General features: G+C 45.5%; 1 protein-coding gene across 4 annotated transcripts in view; it reads left to right on the forward strand.

The window, feature by feature from the left end:
- Window positions 1-393: 393 nt before the first annotated feature.
- Window positions 394-19,738, forward strand: part of FBXW11 (F-box and WD repeat domain containing 11) — a 61,081-nt gene continuing 41,736 nt past the window's right edge. Inside the window, exons 1-4 of one of the 4 annotated variants that reach the window (XM_065734463.1) lie at window positions 406-489; window positions 8,001-8,105; window positions 8,208-8,281; window positions 15,402-15,503. In XM_065734463.1, the coding sequence (XP_065590535.1) occupies window positions 15,453-15,503 (51 nt within the window). In that variant the 5' untranslated portion in view covers window positions 406-489; window positions 8,001-8,105; window positions 8,208-8,281; window positions 15,402-15,452. Of the gene's footprint in view, window positions 490-8,000; window positions 8,106-8,207; window positions 8,282-15,401; window positions 15,504-19,738 lie in introns of all 4 variants that reach the window. The other 3 variants (XM_065734468.1, XM_065734464.1, XM_065734467.1) reach the window with 3 other exon arrangements.

Genomic DNA, 19,738 nt, shown 5'->3' on the forward strand with positions numbered 1-19,738 from the left:
GCTCGCGGCCGAGGCCCAAGGCCTTCACCACCGCGCCTCCGAGGAAGGAGAAAACTAAGCGGAGCCAACTCCGAGCTGGGGAGAAAACCGGGTTCAGGAAACAAGCCCGCCATGCGGATGGAGGCAGCAGAAAACGCCGCCGCTTCCCCGCCCCCCGCCATTTTGTCTCCTCACAACGGTCACGCGGCGCGGCGCCCTCCCGTCACTCCCCGCGCGGCCGCAGAGCGCGCCGGGTGCCCCTCGCAGCCAATGGGAGCGCGGCGCCGCGGGGGCCGCCGGGAGTTGCAGTGCTCTCCGGGGAGAGCGGAGGCAGCGGGCGCCGGCGCTTTTCTTCCGGGCGCCGCGACGTCACGTGCGTGCGCGCGCGAGGCGGGGGGGCGGGTGAGTGGCGGCGGGGCCTGGCGGGCGCGGGGCGGGCGGGCGCCGCGCGGAGCTGCCGCCGCTATGGAGCCCGACTCGGTGATCGAGGACAAGACCATCGAGCTGATGGTGAGTCACCCCCGCCCCCTCCCCCTCCGCAGCCTCCCGCGGGTCCCGGCTCCGCGCCGTGGGCCTGAGGGGCCCGGCGCTGCCCTGGAGGTGGCCGCGGGCCGGGCCCGGCCGCGCGCCGCTCCTGTCGCCGCCCCCTCCCCCCCCCGCCCACCCAATTCCCTCCTTTGGGGGTTTCCGAGGAGAAAGCTTATTCAAAATCACAACGGTTAAAGCAATAGAAAGGCTAACGGAAACATGCGCATCCAAACGATCGCTGTGGGGGGTGGAGGGGAGGGGAAGGATAACGATAACGCGTAACGCTGAGCGCCGGGGGGGGGGTGTGATGCGGAGCGCCCCGTCCGGAACTCCGCGCCCGGGGGGGAACCGCCTTTCGCCCGCCCCGCGGGGAGCGTGGGTACCGCTGCCCGGCGTGGACGGCCCCGGTTTGCCGCCGCCGCCGCTGGGGGTGAGCAGCGCCGAGCTGCGACAGGTAGCGATAGCCACCGATGCTCGATGTTTTCTGCTTTGTATCGCGATACGCACGGCTTGCTGCTGCGTACAGAGGTCCGCACGACGCCGTGGAATTGGATGGTGATAAGATCTCAAATGGGCTGTTGCCGCACGCTGAAGGTGAGGTGGGCGAGGTGGGCGTAGTGGGGGCACCGAATGTTTGGGGTTTTTTTTAGTACCTGCTCACCCAGTGGGTCTAGAAAACGGCTTCCCTCTGGTGCTGCCTACTGTGGGTAAGCAGAGATTGTAAGCCTAAAGGAAAACGGCCCCAGAGGCGTTTTGGTGCTCAGTGCCATCACTGAGGCCAGCAGCTTAAAGGCCATTTTCACTGATCCCGCTGCTCCAGCTGATTTGGTGAGCTCTCCCTTAAATGTCGGTGGCATCAGAGCGGCTGTGGTGCAGGTGCTGTCTTCTGCATTTCCAACACGGGCAGTGCATCCCAGCAGTGTTTTCCTTATTGTGCCAGTGCGTTGCGAATGCTGCCTGGCCTTGGGGTGTGTGAGGTGCTCTGATGGGCTGGAAGGGACTGTGGCCTCACTCAGGTTTCTTGCTTCCCCTTTGTAACAACCCTGTTGAGAAGCCATCCCTGGTTTTGGCCAAATTGCCCATGAGCAGAAACAAATATAACTTCTGAGTGCTGATAGTGGCTGTGTCCCCTTGTTACAGCTGTATCTAGGAGATGTGCTACAGGAAAGGCAAATAGGGATGGGATATTAACATTTTCATTACTTAGGAGGCTTAGGAAACAAGTTTTTTCCTTTTCAAAACAAATTAATATGAAGCTTTAGTAAGGTGAACAGTTAATTCTGTAGTTTCCAATAGAAATTGATATTCCATAAGGAGTAGCCAGTAGTTTAACTCTGATCCTGGCAAAGGCTTGCACAGAACTGCTTGTGTCTGAGCTGAAATGCTTCACTGAAGTCACCAAAAGCCCTTTGGAATGGAGCCCTGACACAAAGGTTCGGTGCTCTGCAGTTGTGGCAGATGAGATTCCCTGGAAGATTTGTTGAAAGAAACGGAACAGGAGTAGAAATGGTATTGACAGTGTTCTCAGTCAGCAATGACAGTGTTTTGTGCATTTGTGCAGACTCTTGTGTCAGTTAATAACAGCAGCAAACATTGCAACGCCAGAGACAATCTGAAAGTGCAAAATCTGATGGGATGCTCCTCTGTTCAAGGATGTTATTGTCAGAAAGAAGATGTGGGTGCTTGCTTACTGCAGGCGAGATGTTCTTGCCTCCTGCTGATCCAGGAGGCTGTGTTTGCAGCTCTTTGGGTGCTCACTCATTGCTTTACAATGCCAGGGCTGAGTCCCAGTACTGCAGGTGCAGATACGTGATGCAGGAGTTCTGAGAAACAAACACAAAGCAGTTTTGAGTGGCTGATAAACAAGAGATAATGTGTCAGCATGTTAGTTGCATAGAAGTCAGAGAACAGGGTGTTCTAGCCCTCAAGTTTTTCTGCACTAGATGGATCATTTGCATTTATTTAAAGAAAAATCAGTCAGAAATAATATTGGTCTATTTTTAAAGCTGGAATCTAAGAGAAATATTTTAAGGTTTCAGAGTGACAACTTCTGTTTGCTGTATGAAGTTCTAGCTAGTGTTCTGAAGTCACCATCTTAGAACAGCTGAAGGCTTTAACTATTTTGTTCTAGCTCTGGAAATGAATTTGTTGGCGTTTTAACAGTGATGAGCAGGTGATTTAGTTAGGACTTTCCATGGCCTGCAGTTGTAGCTGGGATATGGTATCCGGCCATGCAGGGGAAGCAGGGGCCTGCAGTTGGGCTCGGGGAGCACTGTCTCCATTGGATACACTGTGTGAGTGGGCAGACAATGAAATGAGGAGTAAGGAGGTAATCCAGAACAGATGGAGGGCTTGCCAAAATGATGGAAAGGGCTCTTTTCTACGCCTGGTTTTGGTTTTCCCTGTGAAATCAGATAACAGTAACCTTTTTGCTCTTCTAAAGAATCAAACTCTCTGAAGGTGAAATGCTGACAACAGATGATTTGTGAAACGTGTGTATATATATATTTTACCTACACATTCTGAGCTGTTTATAAAACCTGAGTTCAGTTGCATCAAACCCATTACACGTGTTTGCCTTCAGTACCCGCTGAAAGCCCCATGGTTCTCGTTCCCTCTGAAGGCCGCACTAAGCCATGCTTTTATTTCACCAGCAGGCTTTAAGGCAGGGATAACTAGTTTCCTAGTCCGCATTAATGTGGTTGTAAAAGAACGTAGAGGTATGGGCAGTAAATCTGTATACAGGTTAAAAGGTTACACAGGTGTGGGTGGAACTGCACACCTTGTAGCATCTGCATCTTAAGACAGATCTGTCCTTTTTTCCCAGAGTCTTGTGCCCACTGGGCACCCACGGGGCGTAGAGCGTGGCAGTGCTCCCACTCACTGAGCCACCTTCCCTCTGTGCCCTTGGCGTGCTGTGCTGTGCTGCCAGTGCTGATCCCCCACTGCAAAGCTGGCTCAGGTGTGCTGGCTCTGCACACTGCTGTGCTGGGGGGAACCTGGAAAGGTGCTGGGAAGGAGGTCCGTGCTCAGGAGTACCACTGACAGCACTTGTTTACATTGCATTGCAATCTGTATCTTAAAGTTATGTATATGGAAAATCCTCTTCCTCATATGACACCTTTATTGTCTAGCATGTCTCCCTCATTACTGTCCAGTGTTTAAGTGCCTCTGTAAATAATAAACTAAGAACTAAATTCAATGTGTTGCCAAAAGTCTTTCAGTTTCTCCTGGCAGAACTTTGATGGGAGCTGAAGGTCTTCAAATTCACAAGGTAACATCTCAGAATAAAGCATTTCATGCAGGACTGCTTTGCCAGCAGCAACTTCTGTAGATGGTGCCAGTGCTACCTGGAGTTCCCTGGGTTTCTGCAGCTGGATGTGGTGTGCCCCCAGACTGTTTGAAGCTTGAAAGTGTGAAACAAACCTGAGCATTCTGTTTGGAAACTCGGATACAGCAGCTGGATGTAATCTCGTTAGGCCTGTAACATTCTGCCTTGTTTCTTCCTTCCCTGTCTCAGTCAGTTCACACCAAACAGGCAGTTGCATTTTGTTCCATTTTGTCCAAATGTTCTCAGAGGAACCCTTCAAAGAGTTTACTCCTATGGTGAGATAGAGATAGTGATGGACTGGGCGATGATCGTATTTGCATCTGGAACAAAGGAGGCACTGTTCTAGCTCTAGTGTCCCTGTTTTGTTCTTAATCGAAGTCTGGGAGTAGATGGAGAGCCAGCAGGACCTTTGGAGACCTGTGTATTAGCTAGTTACTGTGCTTTCTTTGCTAGGGTAGAGCAAGCTATGCTTCACAGTTATCTTTATTCATTAGCTAAATGAACAGTGTTAGCTGCGTGTCAGACATGTGAGTGTGCAGCTGGCAATGTGCTGGGCTGTTTCATCAGTTGGGGGCAAAAAGGGAAATGGTGAGGGCGGGTTGCTGGCTTGCTGCTTGGGAGGCACAGAAGAGCCTTTGGGGCAGCAGATGTAAGATCTGCACTGCCACAGAGGTCATTGGACTGACAGTCACATTTCATAGTGCCCGTAAGAGGAGAGATGAAAATGCAAAGTGAATAGATTACTGTGACTTTGGCAGCAGTACTGAGAATGGGAAGGAAGAGCTTAAGAAAATGAATTAGAGCTGGCTAACTGAATTTAAAGCCAGCAGAGCTATGATGAAATGAGGGAAATAACCAGAGAAGTGTGGAAAGCTGTTTTGGGAAGGGCGAGGTGGAACAATAGAGTGGGGAACTGGTTACCAAGGGAAGAAGAGCCATGGTTGAGTAAAGATGCTCAGTGCAGGTAACAAGCAAGAAAAGCCAGCTGGAGTACTGATTTGGGTGGCAACAGCTACTGCTTAATTCAAGTGGAGGAGAACTGCAGATGCTCCATGTGTAGGGAAAATTCTGAACCTAAGTATCTTTAAATTCTTTCTGAGGAAAGCTTGCTGTTTCTTCAGGAAGCTCGATGCTGGCGTTTCACCAAAGGCTTTTTAAAACTCATTTGGGATTCACAGATTATTTTTGCCTCACTTCAGTTAAATTATCTAACATGACTAGATTTGCCAACCTCTGCAACAGCGCTGAGCACATAAGGAGCAGCAGACAGAGTTGCCTTGGTGCCTGAGAAACACGTGTGACCTCCAGCCCTTGTGAGCACCCCCAGGGAGCTCCAGGGCCCTGCGATGCAATTCCACAGGTCCTGAATCACTGAGAAACCCGGTGTGCAGGTGGCAGCGTGGGATGGGATCGCACCCACAGGCAGATGCGCACTAGCCGAGCCCTCTGACCTGCTCCTGGCTGCTCCTATAGGAGGTTGTAGGGTGCCTGTATGGCACTGCTGCATTTCAGGCTGTGCTGGCAATGCCTGTCCCTTGGGGAGAGTTGTTGGATGTTTGGATTCAGTTTGGATCGCCGATGAGCATTGCACCAACATCTCAGCAAAACAAAGGGAGCTGTCTTCTTCCAGGCTGTATCCTGAGAGAGGCTTGGGGCTGTTCTCTGAAGGATGGATGTACCTTTTCATTTTGTGTGCGTTTTCTAAAACACCTTCACTACTTGTTAGATCAACTTGATGTATGGCTTTTGATGCGTTACGTTTTATTGCTGTGCTGTTAGAGGTCACAGTTGCTTTGGCATTTTCAGTTTCATCTTCCAGCGCTGCTTTGAGTGCTTGTGCAGCAGGGTGAAAAGCGAGATGGGCTTCTTATGAAATGGATGGTGCAGCAAATGTGCCAGCGAGACAGGAATGGTGTGTGGGAGAGAATGAGAGACCATGGTTTGAGAGGGCTGCTCTGCCATGAGCTGCTGCTGTTGCAAGGGAGAGAAGAAATCAAAGGGAAATGAGGATATGTACTGAGTTGTTTAAAGTAATGCTGATTAATAACAGTACTTACATTCTAGCTTTTTTTTCCACTGGTGATGTTTTCTTTATACTAATGCCACTGTTTATTACATAATCTGATTTCACAGCTTGATTTCCATGGTATTGATAGCACTTCGTTATTCACAGAAAGTCCGGTTTTTCTGGAAAATCCCTTCCTTCTCCAGTTTGCTGGTGTATTCGTGAGCTCAGTGGGGTGACATCTGACAGCCCGCTCCATTTTCCTGTACTTCTTCCTCACATTTCCCAGTATGAGTGGTGCGTGACTGAGACCAAATGCCGAATCGTTGCAACACCTTGTGTGCTTTAATAATAAGAAAGGGAGTCTCCCTTTGGAAAATTGATTTGTTTATCATACAGGCTCAATTAACTACGGGAGTGTTTGGAAGTGTGATGTTTCTCCATTGCTTTGCTGAAACAGGTCCCCATAGCAGCTGCATCCCTGTACTGGTATCCTGCAAACCCAAAGTGTTTAGAGGGAATCAGAGTAGCTCGGTGTCCTGGGCCTACCCCTGTACAAGTGCAGATGTTTTTCTAAGGTGTAGGTAGGTACCTGCTTGCTAGGCCTAGGGGAGGAGCAGCATGCTTTCTGTGTAAACTGGAATAAAGCTTTTTGAGCCATGCAGTGTGGCAGTTTTGTTTCCTTCATTGGCCTGGCTCAGGCAGTGGGCTGTGCATGTTCTGGCCTGGACACGTTCTGAGTTTTGTGCTGCTGAAGGGTTGCAGAGTGTGGGATTTTGACACTAAAGCCGTGTTCAGCCTGCACTGTGTGCCTCCTGGGGAGGTGAGTGTACAGGATGGTTTGCACAGTGGTGTTCTGTTTAAATCTTCTGTCTTTTTAAGTCGCACCAATTGAAGCGTTTCAGACATAAGCTCACACAGCTCTTGGAAAACCTATACTCAGAATCTGTTTGCAAAACTTAAGCTCCAATTACAGCTTGTATTTGATAGGAGATCTTCTAAGCGATTCTGTCTTGGCGCTGAAGGACTAGCCAGGGAAACTCGATATTCGTGTTGTCTCCATTGCTCCTCGATGGAGAGGAACTTCCAAGAGAAAAATCAGACCTGTGCTGTCACACTCAAACTCTTGTAAGGAATGCCGTCATGCCTCTGCTGCTGACATCCCTCTGGCTCTGTTGTGACTTAGCAAATCCGTACATTATCTAGCTCAGCCAGCTATCAAAATTATATTAATACTGCTTAAGTTCTGAGTCATGTGCCTTGACATCTTACTGCTTTACTTGGCAGCCTCAAGAGTCATATATTGGGCCTGATATTAGACTTACAGCCCTGCTTTGCCCTTGGAATGTGTGTTGCCATATGGTTGGTGCTTGCTTTACAGAGGGTCAGAAAGCAAAAAATCATCCCACGCAGAGGATGCTCCTTTGCTGATGTGCAAGGATTGGATTGGAAGGGTCAGTGTGAGAACTGCTCTGTGGGCAGTGCAGCAGCGTGTTCTAGAAAATGCTTCTGCTGTTTCTAACTGGTGTTAGTGGAGATCATTCTGTCCGCTGTCTCAGACTTGCAGGAAGATCTGGCTTGAAGTCACGCTGCCTGGTCTGTTTAGGGTAGGCTTTCACTATTCTGTTACATGTGTAGCTGGAACTTCTCAGGCTAGATCTTCTCTTAGGTTACAGTTAAAGCTATTTCAAAGACATTGTTTCCTATTGTAAGCACTCTGCTGGAAAGTTCTGGATGGAGTCCTTCACCATCTTGTTCTGGAAGGGGTGCCCTTCCTCTCTGGTTAGGAACAGCGTGCCTTATCTTGTTGTCTCCCACCTCTGGGTTTTTCACAGAGGTGCAGCAGTACGGAGTGCTCTCAGCAGATGGAGGCCCCACCTTTGTGCTGTTGGTGTGTGAGGAAAGTCAGATCATTTTGAATCTGGAAAAGGCAAAAAAAAACAAACCCAAAACCAACCAAACAAGGCAATGAAATGCTTTAGAGCACGTTTGTGGAAAAGTGAGGAGAGCTGCTGAGGTGCTTTGCCTGGCGGTTTGTCAGGTGTAAGCTGGTGGATGAAGCTGTAGTGATTACTTCACCGTTGGCAGCGCAGTTTCTTCTCATCTTCCTCGATCTTTGCAAAGTGAGCTGTTGCCCCAAAACAATTTTTTTTTTAGGATTCATTCATTTAGGATGTGGGAAAGAGCGATCTCCTGTCTGTGAGTCCATTTCTTTGTCTTAGATCCACCAATCCGATGCCCCCACTAACGCAGGTGTTACCGGTAAGGTGTATTGGCCCTGTCTCTAACAGCATAATGGGGATTTCATTCACGCAAGAAGTAGATACACCAAGCTGAAGATGATTGGCTGCTCTCTTTTAACAGAAAAGAAGGAAAGCCCATTCGAATCCCCTTTCATTCTGGATTGGTGGATCTGAAGCGCAGAAACAAAGTTTCAGGTAAGAAGTCACCCTGTACTATATCCTGCTGCTTCTGCTTAGATGAGTTTGTCCGCAAATTCAGTGACCGCTTTTTACTGCTTGATGTCCCTCAGATACCAGAACACACCAGGCCAGCTGCCACTGTGAGTTTAGAGGAGGGGCATATTCAGAGAAGACAGCTGTGCTTTGTTAGGACATTGCTGATCTCCTGTGAAGGCAAGGCCTAGGAACGTGGGGTAGATGTACCGTCTGCAGAGCTAGATAGCAGTATCTACAGATACAGGGGCATTAAGCAAACACTTCCCAGATCTTGCTTCTGGAAGGAGGAGGCAGCCTTATCAATGACTTTGAACTCTTCTGTTGAGTTTGGAAAGCAACCGCTATCTGCTTTGATTTCTAGCTGTATTTTCTTGTGAGTTCCCTGGAAATGTACAGAACTTCTCTGCTTGTTTGCGTTATGAATTCCAGGAGCTTTGTCCTATTGAAATACCATTTAAAGTTCTGTTCTGGGCAGCAGAATCAGCATTTTAAATCCTTTGGGAGATTTCAGCTTCAGGTTGTGTTACTGGTGGTTCTCAGCGGTGCTGAGCTGTGTGGGGTGCTGAGGAGGTGCTGCAGGGGCGTGGTACATCTGTTTCAGGGTAGCCCTGTGGATGTGTTTGAGTCCTGTTGCTCTGAGACTTTGAAATGACTGCAAAAGGCTGCAGTTTGGTGTCTCAAATAAGCTTGGGAGGTATCTGCATGTGTTAGGAGGGAAAGCCAGATCCCTGGATCATAGAGAAGAGTGTTATGTGCCTTGAGTGTCTGGTGGGAAGGTGAGCCTCTTCTCCCAAGGCTCAGCTCTGTTGTCAGTTAGTGCTTTAATGAACTTGTCGACTCATTTCTAAAGCTAGTGTGAAGCAGGTACACCTCAATTCCTTTTGATATTAATAGCAGTAACACTAAGCCGCTTGAGTGCTCTCCTCTGTAGACAGCTATTAAATGTTAAGGCCTCAGTATTTCATATATCATAGAAGAAACTCTTGTAGGTGCAACTGATACCATGTGTTATTGTAGCTGTGTGTTTCTTTTGCTGGTATGGTATTTTCTACAAAAATTGTACTTGCATTTAGTTGATGAACACACACATCATGAATTGCTTGTGCACAGGATGCTGTTGGTTCCAGGCTTGAATTTTCGAGTACTTGCATTTTATTTGGTTAGGGTGAAGAAATCTTGGGCATGCTTTAGTACAATAAAAAAAAAACCACCAAGTCTGAGGGATAATCCTTAGTCTGACACGTTTCTTGCAGTGTCTCCTACTCCACTGGACCATCCCTCACCTCGCAGCTCTACTGCAGTAGCATCTCCTGCAGCATTTGCTGCCCTGAGTGTGCCCTTTACTAAAATGAGAGAATTGGGAGACAGAAATGATCTTGACATCTTTAATGATGAAATCTGAAATGAGAAAATAATTTAACACACACTTTGGGGGAGGGAAGGAGAAGCTGTAATGTGTACTCCTGCTGATTAATGTCCCCAGTGTGCTGGTATTCAATACTGTATGAATTGCTGAACTGCTTGAAACATGGAACAGTTCTGTCAGAGGCATTCAGAAAGCCAAGCTGAGCACAGATGTAAGGGTGTGCATGTTGCAGGCCTAGTTCTTGTCCAGGTTTTGAATCCTGCATTTTTAAAAGTAAAGTGCAAGTCAGCTTTCAGAGGCTGCTGAAATACTCCCCTGCAACATTAGGAATACAAACACTGAATGTGACTGTAGCATTTTATAACACACTGAGCTTGGATTTCCAAGTGAAAGTGCACACTGCCTTGCCCGTAGCTGATCTTTTTTTTTTTTTTTGGTCAGGTTAATATTTGTTAGATTGCATTGCTCTTTATCCTTAATAACTTAATACTGAAAAGAATCAAAGCCAACTCTTACAGTCTTAATAAGCTTCATCTACAGGCTTTGAATTGCTTAACTTACTCACTGTAAGTTTTTACTGTTTGGGTTGGCAGCACTAGGTCTCTACAGCTGTTTTTTTCCCTCCGGTCCTGATTTACTGTTAGCAGGTGTACTGCTGTCTGAATGTCTGTAACACCTCTGCTCCTTCAGCATAAGGAAAGCCAATTTTCTTTCAAGATGGCCTCTGTGTAATGTAGGATGTGCTATTGTAGCAAGGACTGTTGTAATCCTGAGCTTTTGAAATTGTTGGAAGTGGGATGTTGTGTACGAAGGACGTAAAGATTAACCTAAATACTGTATTTCAGAAGATTTAGAGTGATTTCAGTTAGCACTGGAGAATAACTATGTTGTAAATGCATTAGGATTTTCTCTGTAGTCTTCCATGTCCTCCTGAAAACGAGATGCTGCATTTCATGAGTCTTATCGTGATGAATAAATGATAATGGAGTAATGTTGTTGCTGTATTCAAAAACATGCATTTAATCCTTTCTCCACTGAACCCATATTCCTTTTGTAGCATTCGTTTTGTTGTAGCGAACGCATTCTTTGATCTTCAGGAGCAGAGTGGGACTGCATTGTTGATCACGCTTCTGTGAATTCATTGCCCTATGTAGAAGAACTGCGTGGTAATGGAAAACAATTTTTCAGATAAATTCTCCTCATTTGTCTTGCTTTGAGTTCCCTGAATTCTCACTTAGTGTTTTCCCCAAATGCGAGAGTCTTACGTGCAGATCTTGAAGGGCAGCTGGGAGGCTGAGCAGTAATTTTTTGGGGATGGCAGTCACTTATGTAAATGAATTTTTCTGCTGGAGGCATGACTCAGCTATTGCTTTCCTATTTTTAAAATGATGTGTTAACAGTAAAGGAAAAATCAGAAATATTTTACAAGTTCAAACGAGTTTGCTACTCTTCCATTAATTTTTGAGAAACTCCCTTTTACTTTCGTAGCTCTTCAGAACGCAGCAGTGCAAGAGGAAGCCAAATCTCTTGTACAAAGACCACCTGCTTGACCCGAGAACGTGGCCATTCTTAAAGCAGCACAGCTGAGCACAGAAGTTGTACTCTGCAGCAAGGACAGTGCTCAGCCTTCCAAAGCAGCCACTCAAGTCTGGATGTGAGATTGCGTTCTGTATGTGGAAAGGTAGTGATGTGATGGCACCGGTTCATACTTGTATGACGCATGTGAATACGCCACATCTCTCAAGGGACAACTTGGTTTTGAAATGAAAATAGGAAGAGTGCAAAGTCTTGCTATTGGTCTGACAAATTTTCTTTTGTTTAGAGTACCTCAGCAAAAATACCAGGTGTGCCAAAACGTGCAACGTAGTGAATGCACGACTGTGCCAAGCCAGGCTGTCACTTGTGGAACGTGCTTATTTGTGTTATGTGCATGCCCACGCACTTTACTTCCAATTAATTATTCACAATTACAAGTATCCTTTGACACTTTTACTTTTTCACTTGCAAATACTCAGGGTACTTGTTCCAACATCCAGTTGGTTCGGCACTGTTTTGCTTATCAGTATTTCAAATGAATCACTTCAGGTAAAGCCACCAGGTAAGATGTAGATGACATCCCAGCTAGCAAAAGGGATGGAATGGTCACCAACTGATCCCTGCTGAGTGTAAAATAATACTGAAGGCCTTTGAACTGTGTTAACTGCTTTCTGTTTTTTTTCTCTTACTGTGGTTCATACTGACTTTTGAGAAAGTTCTGGGCTTGGTATTAAATTTGCCTTGGGAGCATTGAAATTGTGAAGTCATACCATCTGAAAGTCAAAGTTTGCGTGTCAGAATCCCCCTTTAGCAGCACTACAAGTGGGCTGCCAGTGGGTGTGTCATTCCCAGACAGAGCATTTCAAGTAACAGTTGTTACCCCATGAATTTATCAATATTCACAGAAAGAAAGAAGCATCATTTCTGTTAGTCCAGGCCTAAATAGTGAACCACACTGTAAATTGACAATCTTGCATAGCATGTGAGTCTCTTACAACTAAACACCTGAAGAGAAGTCAGGGGGAAGGTTTGAGTTTGTTGGCTGTACCCGGCCTTCCCAGTCTGGATCTCTGCTCTGGAAATGCAAAACGAGAGCTGAAGCGCTGAGGAGCTGGCTGGTTTTCATGAGGAAGTTGGGAGAAGCACTTCAAAGGTGGGAGCCTGGATGATTTGTTAGGGGCTTATAATCAATTTTGATTCTGTAGTAAACCATGTGATAAATAAGTCATTGCAGGAGGAGGGAATTCACGTGGTTAGGCATGCTTCTTGGAGAATGTATTCTCTGTATTTCTGTTTGTAATGAAAAAACCATCTCCCTCCGAGCTTTTCTGAACTGCCCAGAAGCATTGCAGGGGCAGGGATGGTTTTGCTTTAAGAGCAGACTCCCCCAGGCTGTAAACGTAGCGCACTCCATTTTTATGCCTCAAGTTACCTCTGTATAAATAAACTGAATGTGATTTTGGTGAAAACTGTTGAGTTCTCAACTCTAATGCTTTTATGGAACTTGTGGTAATAAGGGTTAATAATCAGTGATGCATTAACACTGCAACATTGCTATCACCACATTAAAAATGTGTATTAGTTCCATCAGGAGCACAAGCTCAAGCCCTATGCATTTTCTTGGGTTAACTTAGTGAGCATTACAGGATATTTCCTTTTTTTTTTTTTTTTTTTTTGTAAGAAAGAAAGCACAAATGTTCCAGTTGGGAAGTAGATTCAAATTTTAAATGCACCAAAGTAAAAATATTCTGGACATTTTACCGTGCTTCAAGAAAACAGCACTCTGTGTATATGGGAAGTCCCATGTGAACAAAACCTTTGTGTTGTTTGGGGCCGAGGAGGTTGTTTTTACCCCTAATCCTAAAAGTTATTACAACTGAATACATCAGATGATGTTTTTCCTCCTGTTTTTTGGGATGTGCTGGGAGCTGGAGCCAGCCTCTCTGGAACCAAAGCCTTGTGCAAGGACTTAGTCATGCAGCTTTCTCTTCCTTTTCCCGTTCCCAGTCTTTATTTATAGTGCTGCGGCTCACTGGGAACCTGCTGCAAGGCAAGTGGAAAGTGAGGGCAGGAGCTCAGGTGGGTGTTACTCAAAAAGTAAAAGTCATCATACAGTGCTGTGCTGATGTTTATGACCGACGGCGCTGATGCAGACAGGGTCAAGAAAATAGCACGTCAGTAAAGCCCACAAACATTTGCACATTTGTGAAGTAGAATGCAGTATTTAATTTGTAGCATTGTGCAATATCATTGCTGCACTGAAGTGTCCACTGCTCTTTATAAAATCTTTTATTCAGGATTTTGTAATGCCACGGAGAGGTATTTGGTGTGGCTTAAACTTAGTGTGGAAATGGCTTCTTTGTCTAATGTGTTTTGAACTAAATTAAAAAGTTATTCTCTGTTTGCCAACATTGCTCTTCAGTTCTTTATATTGAGCTTATTTAGTGAGTTGCTCCTAAAAACAATTACAGTCTAATTACCGCTTTATTATTAAGGCAGAGCTGTATACTGACAATGCAGTGTCCCACCTCTTCAGTGTCATCATCAGTGCTTAGAACTTTAAGCATATAAAAACTTTTTTGCTGTTTTGTTGAAATTCAGGTAGTTGCCCTGATGTCACTGTCTGATTTTCTGCTGCAGTTCTGGGAACTCAATTCCAGGGCTTTGCGTGAGGATACGTCAGTTAACTAATGTCAAGTAGTTGTAGATGCTGGGTTTATTGGGAGCTAGATGGAAGATCACATGTATTTAAGCTTTAAAGAATCTTTTAATAACATAAAAAGAATGTATTTGATATTGAAGGAAAAAAAATACAAAAAAAAAGCATTAATTTTGTTTTTACCTCTGTCCACAAAGTCTCTGCATCTCATTAGACATGCACAGTGCAAAACAGCCATCTGGAGCTGCACCCTTCTTACATAGGGCTGGGGAGAGAAGTGAAGCGGGGTTTGGTGCTGCTGGGATCATCCTTATCCTGGTTTTGCTTTCACTTCTCTTTAGCACAGGGGTGAAAACTGTAAGCTTTCTTGTGCTTTATTCAGAATACGTGAAAGAAAATTTACAAAAAGGTTTTGCCCTCCTCAGCTGCTCTGGGTTCCCTCCTTCCCCTTGTAACTGGCAAATTAACCGCTCTCCTCAAGCCTTCACCTGTGGGTATTCTGCTCTCAGCTTTGACATCTGTGGCTTTTTCTTGTAATGATTTGGTGTTTGTTGCAACTGATTTGGAAGCCTACATGAAATTTACAGGAAGGCAGGATTTGGAGCTGGGTCTGAGATCACTTGATAGTAACTGAATCCTTTAATTTTATCTGATGGTTGTGTACTGTACTAATGTATCCTTAAAAGGAGCTGTGAAATAATACCACAGAGCTATAAAATGTCTGGAGGATGTCTGCACTGAATTTCTCCAGCTTCAGAAAAGCGTGTTTGCAAACTTTGCCCAGCTTCCAGCATCACCAGTGTGGCACTGAGTAGTTAAGCATGGTTCCCAGCTCAGGTGGTGAGATGAGCCATCAATACTGCTGGGCTATAATTTGGCTGACAGGAGGATACCTTGAACTGATAGCAGCAGCCCTTCCCCCAGTGACCCATTTCATCAGGATACCGTGTACCTTGACTAAGCAGAGCTTGGTCTGGCAGCCCAAACTAAGTTAGGCGTAGCTCCTCTTTTAAAGAAAATGTATTTTTGGTTGTGCCAGTGTCCCACACCTAGGCCGTAACCTCACAAGTGTTAATACAGGCTTTGCTATCACAACAAATAAGCACAAGTGGGGAAAGCTGAGACAGCATGGAGTGCCAGACCTTCCTCACCAACTCCCCAGGGCTGCGTTCTGAAGAGCTGCCACCTAACCAAGGGTTCCTGAGCTCCCCATGCCTGGGGGGAGGCAAAACCAGCAGCACCAGTTGGTCCTAGTGCAGCTGGGGCACTCCGGGAGGGGGCTCAATGGGCACCTAAGCACCACAGCCATGCAGCTGCAGGTGAGGCACATGAGCTCATTATCCTCAGGACAGAGGGATGGCTTATTTCCTGAGAAGGATCTTCAGTTGTTATTTTACCCTTGGCCACTAACCTTGCGATGAACATAGAAATGCTGTAGATAAGTACCCATGTGAACGTACTAATGAGTTGCCTGCGTTGAGTGATTTGTTGTGGCATCTAACTGCTTCTTCTCTTCCTTCCTTTTTGTCACCCTGCAGTGTTCTGTGCCAAGGTCTTTGTGGCTAGGCTGCTCCAACCTGGTAGAGAGCATGTGCGCACTGAGATGCCTGCAGAGCATGCCCAGTGTCAGATGTCTCCAGGTGCCTTTCTTCTTTCTTGTTGTAAATGTTATGCGTATGCTGTTGAACTTTGTTAAACTCGTAGGACTCTGTTTAATCAAATTGTTAAGTCTGCTAAATGTTTTTTGTGCATCCTTTTTCTGAAATCTTCTACTTAACTGCATTGTAGGAGTGAACCTTAAGAGTGCTTTCTGTACAGGAGGTTCTCTGGGGGGTGGTGAGCTTTTGTGTTCTATTGCCTGTTTATGAAGTTGTGATATAAGTAGCATAGTTGTGCATGTTGCCTGCTACATTTTGCTTTCTCATTTAATTAAAAAAAAAAAAGCCAACAACAAAAAACAAACAAAAAATAAAAAACCAAACCCACAATACATAACGAGCTTTGCCATTTCTCTTGAATTGCAATGAACTGAATAGCCTGTAATGTTTTTTTGTGATTTAATTTAGAAAGGATAAGCTTTTAATTTTCTACTAAGTATGATCCTGGTTACAGCCTTCTATTTATCACTGCGCATGTTTGAATGCAGGGCAGTTAGCATGGGGTCCTGCAGCTTTTGGAGTTCACTTAGCACTTCAGCTTCAGAAAGTGCAGAGGAGGGGCTGGGGGCTGGCTCTTACACGTGGGGAATTGCTGCTGCCGCTTTACCGGTGTGGGAGGGACTGGAAAAGACAAATAATGAAAGGGAGATTTTGATACCAGCTCAGTTTTGAACTCACAAAATATTTATCTTGGAAAGTAAACGTGTGCAGTATCTGTATGGCACTTCCTGAAGTGTTTGGGAATGTAGTGTTTCTAGGAGATGTAGTGATTATTTAATATTAGTAGTTTTGTAACACAATGGCGTTATTCAGTGGTTTGGACTTTCATGTATGCAAAGTGAGTATTTGAGAGAAATTGATTTTGTGAATGAGAATGTGAGTCGAGCTTTGTTTGCAGTCTGGCCATTTCCACTCACACTGGGTAACATGAATGCTTTGCCTTAGAGAGTAACCGTCTGCTTGAGAGCCTCTGGCACACGAAGTGCAGCTCTGAGTTTCAAAATTAAATTTCAGGATTTCTGTGAAAATATGTCCTTTTTTCCTGTGGGAATGTTTTATGTTTTCAGTTCTAAAATGAAGGGGGGAAAAAAGTTTCTAAGGTAAATGTATAGATGGGTGATAGCTTTGTAGAAAGTGGCACTGCACTGTGGCTGAACCCAGCGAGCAGCAGATGGTTGCAGTTGTGCCAGTGCAGGGCAGAGGGTTGGAGTTGCCCTTGGAGTTTGGGCATGCAGCTGTATGGAATAGCCTAGAGCTAGATAGGAGCAGTTGTGCTGTTAAGATCAGGATTCTGGGTGGTGGTTGAGTGTTTTGGTTTCAGACTGCAGGCTGTGAGGGAGTGAGCTGCTGGGCCGTGGGCAGTCCATTCTGGAGGAGGTGTGTTGGGCTGGGTGGGCTCTGTCCAGGTCAGGGTGTGGATTGCAGGCAGGGAGTGCAAACACCAATCTGAGAACCAGCAGGACTCTTCAGTGGTCCCCCCAGTTGAAATAATGGCAAGCTTTGTTATTATGAGGAGTTTTTCTTAAAGCACCTTTTAACAGGTAGGTTGTAAATGGAGCAGATGCAAGCTTGGACCAGACTCAGCATTAGATGAACTGATGCAGAATACACTGTATTCCAGACTTCTGTTGGCAGTATTGGTTGAAGTACAAAACTGAGTTGGTGAATGTGCTGCTTGAGTACACAAGGTGTTTTGATAAGGTGGGGCTGGAGAGCTGTCTTGAGCAGGCTGCTTACAAAGCCAGAATCACTGCTCGTAGTGCTTCCAAAGTGAAGGCCTTTCTGAGTGTATGGCAGTCAGACTTCTTGTAGAACTGTAGCTCAGATGAAGAGTTCTTCCATCTTTTCGAAGCAGCTGTGAGAGATTTAAAAACAGAGTTCTCATTTCAGGCATGTGACTCAGAGAGGCCCGAGGGGAACTTGGAAGTGAAAGTGGCAGCGCTTTCTTTCCCCATTTCTTCATTTTTGGCACAGTGACTTGCCTTTTGTTGTGCCATAGCTTATAAGCCCATGTGTAGAAGTGGGTAGGGCACGTCTACCCAGAGCCATGTGATGAGATTAGAGTAATGATGATAAATTAAGGAGGGGAATCGAGAAGCCCTTCACTGTCATGAAGTTACCTGAGCGTCGTATTAGTTATCTGTGTATTATGTATGTAGGCTAGTTAGCATATTGTCCAAATGAGAGAGAAATCCAGTTCTTAAGTTAGGAGTTTTGCAGAGCTCCTTCAGGATGTTGTGCTCCGTCTGTAGTCATTGGAACATTAAGGCTTCAGGAGTGGTCTCACACCTACCTGGAGGAAGCTGAGGTTAGGTGCAATGCCCTGAAGCCTAACTGTGCTTCTAAAATGCAACTGTAGCATTAAGCAGATGTCCTCTGGTGCCCGTGGGTTGAGTGGCCGTGTTCTAGTTCTTTAGGTTAAGTCATACTTTGTATTCTGTGCTTTTCTGTGCAGAGAAATACCTGCTTATTTTAGGGAAGTTTCTGAACACGTGCCCTGCCCATGGCAGGGCGTTGGAATCGATGATCCTTGAGAGGTCCCTTCCAACCCGAGCCATTCTGTGAATATTTGCCCTCTTTCTGTGACTTTATAGTGAATGGAGAGGGCTGCATCATTTAAAAAAAACCCACAGCGTGGCTGGTGTTGTTGCATGGAAAAGCACGTACTGAGTGCCAATTAATTGTTGAAAATACTATAGTATCTGAGGGCTTATTTGTAACTACTTAATTGTCTTTAATGGTGGTTTTGTACCAAGGTGTTCACCTTACCATTATGAACACACTTGGATTTAAATAGCTGCTGGGTGAGTCCTGTCTTTAATACACATTTGACTGCAAGATTGAAAGCAGGCTAATGTCTTACTTGAGTGTTCTTACTGGTGTGACCCTTCTTGCTTACCCTACTGACACCCTTCCAACGTGGTTCCTTGCTGCTCCTTTTTATTTGTTGTCTGTTGAGCATTGCTCTTTGTTGTCTGCAGTGTCCCGTGCTTCCTTAGCACTCACCCAGGGCTGTGTGCCATGGGGAGGTGACATTGGCGTGCTCCTTGCTGGAGCCCGTCCTTCCTGCACATTACAACAGGAGTGCATTGATTTACCCCCCATAACTGGAAGCTGTCTTTGCAAAAACATCTTAAAAGCCTTCTGAACTGACCGATTGTAATTTATTACTGCTTGGAGGAACTTAAAATTGGTGAGTGGAGTTATGAAGCATTAGGTCTTCAATATTTTTTTTCTTACAACAGTATATTCCGCAAAGGAAATGATTTTTTTAGTGATAAGGAATCTCAGTGCTATCACAGCTGAGCAAGGGCACAGAGAGGAAAGTTGAATTTATTAATTGGTAAGATACAGTTTAACGTGAACTTGCCAATGCTCCTATTTGTTATTCCTCACTAATTTAGAGTCTCTGGTGGTTGGCATTTCTATTTAGATGCCAGATGGAAGTACAAAAATGGAAACTAGAACTGGAGAAAATTGTATTTGAAAACCAAGAATTGATTTATCGATATGGAAAGTTCAGCATCTTTTCTTTTTATTGCCGTGCTGTCATTTTCACAGCACAGATTCAGACATGGGTGTGAAGCAGGATTCTTAACATTACAATGGGTGCAGTAGTTGTGTTCTGTTAAGACCTCTTCCTATGGTGTGCAGCATCACAAATGGGGAGTGATGAATAGCCTGTCACTGAGTCGGCCTCCTTCTGAAAATGTTATTCCTCTCCGCAGCTGTTAAAAGGAGTTGTAACAGACAACTGCTTTCCTTCTCCTCTTAGGTTTGAAACCATTTACAAATATTTCTTTGACATGTTTTCTGGTATTTTGCCTCAAAACAGTCAGACTGTTACCGTTCCTTCTTGGAAGCAGTCCAACAGGTCCATTAAAAAAGAAATGCAGATTCGATTATTATTATTATTATTATTTTTGAAGGAACACGGCGTTCTCTCCAATCTCTGAAATATCTGTGCTTGCCCCTCTGCTTCAGACTCCTTTCTGAGACAGAAAGCTGTAGGGCCAAGCCCAGTGGTTGCAAAAGGCTCTCAAGTGATGGCTGGACCCCAGGACCTTAGTGGGCTTTTTCCCACCTTAATAGCTGCATGATGTTCTGTGATTCTGACTGCAGTCTGTGCAGTGTGGGTGGTGCTGGGTCTGTTATCGTCATGGTAAATGCCTGTTTTTCTTCCTGCTCAACAGCAGTGGTACTTTGCAGCTAGATGT

This window comes from Cyrtonyx montezumae, unplaced genomic scaffold (assembly GCF_038088225.1).
Source record: "Cyrtonyx montezumae isolate F1298 unplaced genomic scaffold, pur_monq_1.0 scaffold_18, whole genome shotgun sequence".
NCBI lineage: Eukaryota > Metazoa > Chordata > Aves > Galliformes > Odontophoridae > Cyrtonyx > Cyrtonyx montezumae.